Source organism: Cherax quadricarinatus, chromosome 81 (assembly GCF_038502225.1).
Source record: "Cherax quadricarinatus isolate ZL_2023a chromosome 81, ASM3850222v1, whole genome shotgun sequence".
In the NCBI taxonomy this organism is placed as follows: domain Eukaryota; kingdom Metazoa; phylum Arthropoda; class Malacostraca; order Decapoda; family Parastacidae; genus Cherax; species Cherax quadricarinatus.
The window spans coordinates 17,332,167-17,342,986 of record NC_091372.1 but is presented as its reverse complement, the minus strand read 5'-3'; the positions used below and the strand labels follow the sequence as shown (position 1 = coordinate 17,342,986).

The window sequence follows — 10,820 nt, the reverse complement described above, 5'->3', positions numbered from 1 at the left end:
CTGGAAAACCTCATGCATCAACATGTTAAGGACACTACCAGTGAGAGGGGAGGAGCAACCAGCAAGACTGGACCTTGTGTTCACCCTAGGCAGCTCAGATATTGAGGACATTACATATGAGAGTCCCCTAGGAGCTAGTGACCACGTGGTTCTGTGCTTTGAATACATAGAGTTACAAGTAGAGAGGGTAACAGGAGTTGAATGGGAAAAGCCAGACCAGAATGAGCTCTTGGTTTACCCGATGGTGTAAGGAGGCAAAAATTAAGTGCAATAGAGAATGGAAAAAGTACAGAAGGCATAGAACACATGAAAATAGGGAGATTAGTCGCAGAACCAGGAACAAGTATGCACAGGTAAGGAGGGAGGCCCAGCGATAGTATGAAAATAACATAGCATCGAGAGTCAAGTCTGACTCGAAACTGTTGTATAGCCACACTTAACACTTCTAGCACACGTGCGTTGGAATGACAGACGAATGTTCACTCTGTGCACAAGCAAATCAGCACAACCTTACTATGTTTATAGATGGACCTCTGGCATGTCCCACTTAAAAAGCCGTTTCTGGTAGCCAAAGGAGTTACTGGTATTGCAATGCTCGTTAAATTGTTCTTAACTAAGCCACTACAGGAAACACTGGTATGCCAGCAACACTGTAGAATGTATACATAGACGTACTGGGGGTAAGGACAGCTGTAACTACAGGCTACCTTAGCTTGCCCTGGCTGGCTTGGAGTGCTGCTTTCAAGCCTGCTTGAATGTGCTTGCTAAACCCATGTCAACCACTTGGATATTTGCTTGTAGCAGGCAAATAGGCACACAGGAAACACATTCGTAAAAAGAGTGAGGAACAAATCTTGGAGTGTGGCACAGAGGACTGACACGGGCACTCAAACACTTATGTGGACTGGCAAAAACCGCCTCTATACCATAAGTAAATAGAGGCGAATGGCTGAGTTCCAAATCAAGGAAAGAGGGAAGGTCTTTATCTTTATTGTTTTAAATAGTAGTAGATTGTAATACAGTACATCAGAATGTAAATTGTTCCATTGTAATACCATATTTCATTGTTTTAAAGAGCACTAAACTGTACTACATCATATTGTAAATTGTTTTAAATTGGTAAATTGTTTTAAATTGTTGAATTGTAATACTGTAATCTTTATTAACTAATTCAATAGTGTAATAAGTCTCTACTAGACTTATCAAAACCATTTAACATTACCTGATATAATATTCAATTCTCCTGTACTCACTGTAACTCAGAATCTAATGAACATATGAACTATGTATTATTGCCTTACTATTAAGTTAATCTTCAAGTTTGCCCGAAATGCTCAGCATACAAAGCGGCTTTTGGCATGTACACCCAACTATTACATTCCTCTGTACAACCATGTAATTTGTCAAAATAAAAAACCTTAATCCTAATTATATCCATTTTTCATTTATTTACACTTGACACAATAAATATATTCACGACTCACTATAAGCTAAGGACGAGAATATTTTAAAGTAATGTGTGTACTGTATATGTAATTTTTAGGCCTAGCTATATTGATTACTTAATATATAATAGTGTAAACATGTTATCAGGCTTTTATATGTATTTAAAATGAAGAAAGCTATGATTCACTTTACAGCAGTCCGGAACCAATCCGCTGTATAAGCGGGACCCTCCTGTATACAGACATACAAAGTTGGTGATTAAATTATATGATAGTTGGGAATAAATAAGAACAGGTATTTACTCCTACTTATTGATTTACTCATGTATTTACCTTACAAAGTACAGTTAATCATACACAAAAAAATCTTGAAACACTGAATGGGCTATTTATGTATAACATATACATTCAGTGTCTGCACTCTGAAGGAGGGGTGTTAATGTTGCAGTTTAAAAACTGTAGTGTAAAGCACCCTTCTGGCAAGACAGTGATGGAGTGAATGATGGTGAAAGTTTTTCTTTTTCGGGCCACCCTGCCTTGGTGGGAATCGGCCAGTGTGATAATAAAATAAAAAAAAATAATATACATATGGATGCAAGCCCTCATGGGAGGTTCTATGATGCTAATGAGAAGCTTTGGTCCAAAGAATTGGACTTGCCCTCTCCTTTCCTGGAGTAAGCCTGAATGCCTCCCATTTTCCCAGGTACTGTATGACACTTGCAGGTTTGACAATTTCATATGAATGTAACAATTATATATAGATAAAAAGTTACATAATGTCCACCATGCTGATAACCATATACACCTACCATCCGACTTACGACCGAGTTCGGTTCCGAGAAACCGGTCGTAAGTCAAACTTTACTACTGAATATCAACAAAACATTTTTGTAATGACTTTATTTTATTGTTTTATTTTGATAGTTCATGTTTTACTTTACTTTTTATGTTGTTAGTACTGTATTTTATACTGTAAGGTTTAGGATAAACACTGTGTACAACACAAATAGTTGTTTATTTCCCAGAAATTTGGCATAAAAAACACGGTCGTAAGTCAAGTGGTCGTAAGTCGAGCAGGTCGTACGTCGGATGGTAGGTGTACTTGTAGGGTGCTCAGAAAAACACACTATACGTATAATACTACTGAACTGCTTGGTTCTTCCTCCCAGAGTGCCTAGCTCACTGCACAAACATACTTGCTAAAATGACAAAGGTAGTTACAGTTTAGCATTTGTCTAACAGTGACAATATCATGTAGGCTATTGATCTTGTTACTTTCACTATAAACATGTTTTAATTTACACACTTCATAGTAATGAACAATGAATTAGTTACTTAAACTTGTTAAGATCTAGCATACCTTGCTAAATTATAAGGTAATATCAATAATTCAAAACCACAAGAAAGTTACATTGTAGTATTTTTGTGACTTCATTCACGTCTGCATGAATTACTCATTATGATCACAACCATATATAAACATGCAAATAGCTCATTATCACTAACTTGTCTAACCATCAAAACTTTGCGGCCCAGTCCCTGGACCTATTATGTAAGTGTCTACGTAACATTTTCATAATAAACAGTTTAGTTTACTGTTAAACAAAATATCCGTGGAACGCTTCTCTTCCCTTTTTCCCCAGTTATGCTAACCTTATAACTAAGCATTACAGCAGAACCCCCATATCTGCAGGTTCAGTTTTCACTGTTTCAGTTAACTATGGTTCACCTTGGCTCAAAAATTTTAAGGAAGAGGTAGATGCCCTCAGGCAGACGGGCATGAAGATTATCAAAAATATTCACAAAAATTCAGAAAGTGAGTTAAGTTACCAAGAAATAGTTAAACCTGGCAACATTTTGGCATAAATCTCATCCTCTTAAGATATTTCAAAAGAAAATAATAATAATAATAATAATAATAATAATAATAATATTAATATAATAATCATAATAAATAATATAATAATAATGCAATATTATTACTTGATTAAATTAATATTATATTATTATTACTCTTTATAAGTAATAATCATATTAATAAATATTAATAATATAATACTATTTATTACATAATTATTAAATTATTAACCCTTTCAGGGTTTCGGCCGTACTAGTATGGCTTACGCACCAGGGTTTTTGACGTACTAGTATGCCTAAATTCTAGCGCCCTCAAATCTAGTGAGAGAAAGCTGGTAGGCCTACATATGAAAGAATGGGTCTATGTGGTCAGTGTGCGTGGTATAAAAAAAAATCCTGCAGCACACAGTGCATAACGAGAAAAAAAAAACTTTGACCGTGTTTTTGGATTAGAACAGCGAATTTGCACTGTATTTTTGTATAGTATTTATTGTTGTATTCTAGTTTTCCTGGTCTCATTTTATAGAATGGAAGACATATTACAGAAATTGAGATGATTTTGACTGGTTTTACAAAGAAAACTACCTTGAAATTGCGCTCAAAGTAGCAGAAATGTTCAATTTTTACTGAAGTTCAAAAGTAAACAAATCATGCTATGTGTCCAATACACGTCAACTGGTGAGTCTAATATTCTTTCACAAGTGCGCTGATAATATTTATACCATTTCTACACCAATGCAGTAGTCTGCATAACAGTAAATCTTCTATTTTTCTGTGAGAATAAAAATTCAAAGTGGAAAGCAAAAGAATGTAAGAGGGGCATGGGGACGTGACTAATGAACAGAGGAAATGTTATTTTGGTGCCAGGAATGTCTTTCTTGTTTATTCTGGACCCTAATTGGAAATTGGCATCTTTTGAAATTTGTGTGAAATTGGCAAAATTGCTAAATTCTGACCACTGTATTGGATAGTTGAAATCGGTAAATGGGTGGTTTTTTGTACTCATTCGATAGAAAAAATGGAGTTCTAGCGAAATAGTTATGATTTTTGTCGACAAGTACAGTGGAATTGGCCGAAAATAGGGCTCAAAGTGGGCAAAATCGCCGATGTGTAAACATTGTCAAGACCGCTAACTTCGCGAGAGCATAATTCCGTAAATTTTCCATCAAATTTCATACTTTTGGTGTCATTATGATGGGGAAAAGAATCTCTACCTTTTCATAAGAAAAAATTTTTTTTTTTTTTTTTTTTGAAAGTTGGCCGACCCTGAGAACAAGTCTCTGAGAGGGCCTGTCAACCCTGAAAGGGTTAATTATAATAATTAATAATTATTATTACTTAATATACTATTAAAAATCAACATTCAGTATTTGGCATAGTTAAACAGTGGAAGGAGCTTATCCCACACAAGGAAGAGCTGAGGCAGCAGCAAGGCTCAGGGCTATGTTCATATCTATATGCTCTAATATCGTCCATACCTTGTTACATAGATGTGCATTAGCCACACACTGCCCACACTAACTGATCATTCATCCCTCCCCCCTGTGGCTACATCCTCACTGTACACTCGGCAATAACCCCATGCTCACAACCCCCAGCCATACCACCTGCCTCTATAAATCTCCCACAGCCACACATCTTCACACACACCATTCCAACTAGCAACCTTCACCCACACAACTCTCCCACAGCCACATGCTTTCACCCACACCATCCCAACCAACAACCTGCCCCTACACAATCTTCCCATACAATTCCCCCCATGGCCACATGCTCACACCTAAACTAATCCCCCACAATCACCACTCCCTCATGGCACATATCCCCTATGACCTTACCTGCAAACCTTACCTGACCTTTCACCCTAACATGCCCTCCACATACCTAATCACTTTGTTACCCACCATGCTCATTACCACCAACTGCACAATCACCCATCCAGTCACCCATCATCAAGTCACCACACACACACACACCAGGCCACTGACAAGCACACATTTCACCCACACCACTCTCCCACAGCTTCATGCCCACAGGGCCCCACACCTCACTCATGCTTTCACTTACCACTTCCCTATAGTTTCTAGGCCTCACAGTCCCACACCTTACTCATTCTTTCACTCACCATTTCCCCCACAGCTTCTAGACCTCACAGTCCCACGCCCACACCTTACCTATGTTTTCACGGCCCCCACACCCCAACATGTCATTTACACTCCTAGTCATGTAGACACCAGCCATTCCTATTACTGTCCACTTTCACCTGCACAGTCACCCATCATCCACACTACCACCCATACTGCCACTCACATCACCATCACACCTACTCATTGCTTCCAGCCTCTATCCCTAAACCCCTCCAAAATCCACTATCACAGGTATGCATGTAAATGAAAAACGACATACATATATAGTATAAGGTTCGCTACTATCTGTGGCAGGTCTTGGAATGTAACCCCTGTGGATACGGGGGTTCTACTGTAATTCTGAATTGCTTACAATTTAGTTTAACAAAATTTATTTTAAGATGAACTGTAAGTCTATACATTCTGTCTCTACAGTAATGATTTCTATTATTAAATTATTTTTGAAAGTAAACTTTGGAAAGCTCAGTTTTACTAGATTACTTTTCATTAGCAAATTCTTCAAGAAAATATAGATATGCTACATAAATTACAGCACTTATTTGAAGATTTTAGAAAGATACTGTCCAACAGTTGCCCAAGCACTCCGTGGGTTGGCTTTCTTCTCTATTTCTATCTTTTTTATATAATCCTCAAATGGGTCAAACCCTTGATCAGCTATCTTTTTCATGTATTCTGCTTCTTTTCTGACTTCGCATAGCTGCTCCACCCGCTCTCTCCAGCCTGGCTGCCTTTGTGACTTCTCAGACTCAATCAGAATATCAATGTATTCCACTGCTGAAAGTGGATTTGGCTTGAGAGCAATTTCCTGCAAACGTTCAAGTGACTTTCTCACTGATTCAGTCATCCCGAGAACTTTCAGTTGCACTGCTTTAAATTCATCTTGAATTTTTGCAATAAGGTTCTCAGCTGACAGTTTCTCCTGTTTAGCTTTCTCATAGTGTTCTCGCAAGTCAGTAGCTGTCTTGGTTACCGTCACAGTTTGAGGAACATACTTCATAGGGAAGTTCTTGTGTACTGACCAGTGGCAGTTTTGGGGACAAACAGTACATTTACCTTCTGACATAACCATGCATTTATATTTCATTTCATCTTGAGAACGACTGCAAAGTGCATGGCAGGTACGGTTACACTGTTGACAATTTGTTACATAATGACCACGTGGAACTGGAACTGCAACAAACACTTCTTCCTGCACTGTATAAGTAAAATTTTTATTTTTGTCTATGTCAACTTGATGAATCCTCACTATTTCAGCTTCTTTCTTTAATGTTTCCAGAGTGCTGAGGCCAACCTGGATTTCTAAATGTATACCAGTGATATAACTTTGTAGCTGACCCCGTTTATTAAGGACATCCTGGGTAAGTAAGAGGCTTTTACTCTCAACTACATTCATCCGTTGCAAAAACATTTTAAAGCTCCTTTCTCCCATCTGCCAAAACATTTCATCAAAATTACCATTGTTTTCCTCATCATCACTGTCAACTTCAGTAGTAATATTTCCTTCAATCTCAGTTTTGTTAGCATACAGAGCAGAGTTGTTAAACTTAAAGAGTTTCTGGTATGGCAAACCAGACTCTATTATACTACTCAGAACTTGAGGTTGTTGCCCATCAGCAAAAGTGAGCAAGAGAAAAATGTTATCCTTTATATCCTTGCCAAACAGTGAAAGGATCTGGTCAAAAATATACTTCTGTGTTGGAGTTAGCCGTGGGAGTGAGGCCTGAACTACAAAGCCTACAGCATCAATGTGATCAATACCCTCAGTACCTTTGGTTGTAAAGAACCTGTGAATCTGATTGGTAATGTGCCTATCTCTCATCACTCCCGAGGTGTCGCCAAACCCTGGAGTATCAACAATGGTCAGGGTGTGTGGAAAATTGAAACCCTCTTGATGGTGAATGGTATAAGAAGTTATGTGCTTAGTCTGACTCTTTGCTTGGTTGCCATCAGTATCTTCTGATATTAATTTGAAGCGGAAATCATCCCTCCAGTTAACACCAATGATGTAGTTAATGAGACCATTAATCAAAGTTGTCTTGCCTGATCCTGTTGCTCCAACTATCAAAATTACTTTTTCTTGCACATTATGGAGAGGTGTTCCAAGTTCATATTGCCTTATTAGATCTTCCTCTTCTGACATAACTAATTTTGGTTGAAGCATATAAATGCAAGGAGTACCTATATGGTCAGGTTTTAAAGCAGCACAAAACTTTTCTTTGACCATTTTACTGCTCTCAGATTTTATAGCCCCATTATCAGTTTTTTCCAAAATGTTATCACTCGAATTGCTTTCCACACTGTATCCTGCATCACCAAAATAAGCAGCTACCTTGAACTTAGGGACAGTGTTTGGTGTAACTTCTGCTCTATACACAAGTTCATCTGCTTTTGTGATTGCTATTGTAATCCATTCACTTTCCTTTTTTTCCTGCTTCTTTAATATATAATTTTGTATGCTACATTCTGAACCAATGTACAGTGGTTTTGACCACTGTATTTCTACAGTTGTTGATGAAATTTGCCAAACCTGAGGCTTCCCAGGAGGACTGGCAGGCCTAGTGGTGACTGCTGGGTTTATGTCACTGGTGGGACCCACTCCTGCCTCACACCAGCTACGTACACACACTTGGTAAACACAGTTAGGTTCAAGATCTGGAATAATGAAGCTATGAATATCAGGTTTTGTCAAAAGATCTCCAGTGTCCTTGACTGTCACATTTGGAATAGTGAAGCTGAGTGTGTCAGAACCTGTCATAAAGTTCCCAGTGGGTTCAGCTGCTCTGACTTTTTGACAAAGTATTTCATATTTGTGGACACTTGAAGCTCCATATTTTGGTTTTGTCCAGTAAATAGTTATATTATCATGTGAACTTTTTTCACTGTCAACTAGAGGCATACCAGGTGCAGAAGGAAGTTCATAACTCCCATTGAGGAGACAATCATGCCTGTAAAGTTGTATATGAGCCTGATAGTCAGATGTTTCAGAAAAATTAACTGCCACTATGAAGGCAGTTCCAATTCTTTCTTTGTTAGATGCATAAAAGTTTCTAAAAAGTATGGCTTTTTTCATCATTGAGATTTCATCAGCTTCATAATTGGTTAGCAATGTGTTCTCACTGTTTCTTTCATCAGTTGAATGATCATTGTCAGGGTCATATTCATTTCTATTATACATTTCCATTTTAGCAAGAAAATCATACTTGTTTGGCCTGAGAATGTTAAAACAAAGAGTGTAGTCATTGTCTAGACTCATTTTTATCGAGTCTAAATCACCAGAAGCAAACTTTATCTCTGAAAATATTTTGATATATTTACTGAGTAAGTGTACAAGTTTTTCCTCATCTTGAACCCATGCTTGTAGTTCATGATAGTTGAATGAAGATGCTTCTTTCTTCTTGAGAAGGTCTGCCAAACAGGATTCCTCAGCACTACCACTTTTGATGCTGGGTAGCAATACTGACAGTTGTCTTTGGAGTTTGCACTTGTATATGGCAATCAATGATTTAAATTTACATATTTCATTCTGGATATCAACATTTTGTTTTACAGCAAAAGAATTACACAAATCATTGCACCTCACAGTCAACTCATGGAGGTGTTCAAAAACGTCTTCTGTGTCATTAATCAAATCTGCATTTATCTCACGAAACAATACACTGGCTCTACTATACAGTAGTGTAAGAGGATACAGTGTAACTGTAACTGGTACAGCATTTTGCCCTTGTCCTAAAAGTTTTGGTATTTCCTTATAGATCTTAACAGCATCTTGATAGGAGAAAGTATGTTCTGGTAGCAGAAAATCTCCAATAAATGTGCAGGTAAAATTTTCTACTTTTTTCTTTTCACTTTCAGAAATATTTACATCCCCTTTACTATTGATTTCCAATTTTGGTATTAACTTCACCATATCATGCAGATCTTCAGGAGCCTCCATATTATTTGAAGAGGAAGCAAAATTTCTCTCAAAAACAAAAATAGCCTGTGCCCCATAAAGTATTCCTGTAACGACATGTGTGGCAGTCTCATGATCAAGTACCTCTGGGTATTGCACGTTTCCTTGACCAAGTTGCTCCATTGTCATTTCCTCCGACTTGGTGGTGCATTTGTACTGCAAAGCGACTCTCTCATGGTGGTTCGAAGTCTTTCTGTTGTCTAGATAGTTAGCAGATCCAGACACACTCAGCAGACCTCCAAGAAAGCTCAATTTCTGATTTGCATTTACTTCAAGGGCTGAAGCTTTGGCTTCCAAAGAGTCAGATGTAATTATGGAGAAATGAGAAGTCTCATGATGTTGAGTAAGTTTTCGTTCCAATTTCGATTTGTCCCACAGAGTTATTCCCTGAATTAATTTCTCATTCCTACAGTCATAAAGCATCCCGAGATGAAAAGGACGGCCAAGTGCAGCAATACACATGACTTTATCACTTGAGGAAGACATCTTGCATCACAGCTCTGCCACCCAGAAGCTTTTATCAATGGTTGTGACACCAGAGGCAGTGACTTAGGTCTTGATGATGATTCTGATACTACTGAGGCAGCAACATGTAGAGCTGAAATATATAAAGCAAAATATAGTCAAATTATATTAAGTTATAACATTCCACAATGTACATTCTTTACAAGATTTTTATTTACACATAAAGATGTTCCAGGATTTACTACATTACCAAATCTTTTCAAATTTCATTTTTAAAATTATTCTATGCCTTGAACTCATGTCTGTAAATCTTAGCTCAGTCTGACCTAAAGGTCAAGAGTTATGACTTAGGTCATTATAAAATGACCTAGGTCATTTTATGACCCATATCATTTTAAGGTCACAGGACAATAAGAATTTACTTAAAATATCATAAGTAGGCTAGTAATCATCATACATCTCTTAACCCTTAGACTGTCCAAACGTAGATCTACGTTTGCGCCGCTAATGCTCCAAATGTAGATCTACTTTCTTTTTTACATTTGAAAGAATTTAAATTAAACCTAGATCTACGTTCGGAGCACTAGCGATGCAAACGTATATCTACATTCAGAGCACTAGCGGTGCAAACATAGATCTACGTTTGAACAGTTGAAGGGTTAAATTCTATACGGGAGCGGAAGAGAAACCTTCCTCTGTAAGCCATGTCATAAATGGCAGCTAAAATATCAGGGCCAAGGGGCTAATAACTCCTTCTCCTGTATAAAAAACTAACTTTAAAAAAAAACTTTCTTATTTTTCGGTTCATCCTTGCCTCAGTGCATGACGGCCAATGCGGACAAGATAATTATGCGAAAAAATATGATTTTGGGTTATGTTTACAGAAAAATAGTGTAAGTATCTGGGAACATTTTGGTGAAAACCCCATCGTAATACGATGTTTCTAAAGCAAAT

General features: G+C 37.5%; 1 protein-coding gene across 2 annotated transcripts in view; it reads right to left on the bottom strand.

The window, feature by feature from the left end:
- Positions 1 to 974: 974 nt before the first annotated feature.
- The window catches only part of LOC128699919 (uncharacterized), a 42,911-nt gene continuing 33,065 nt past the window's right edge, over positions 975 to 10,820 (bottom strand). For both annotated transcript variants that reach the window (XM_070102478.1, XM_070102479.1), the window contains one exon: positions 975 to 9,999. In XM_070102478.1, coding sequence (XP_069958579.1) covers positions 5,985 to 9,887 — 3,903 coding nt within the window. In that variant the 5' untranslated portion in view covers positions 9,888 to 9,999 and the 3' untranslated portion in view covers positions 975 to 5,984. The remainder of the gene's footprint in view (positions 10,000 to 10,820) is intronic.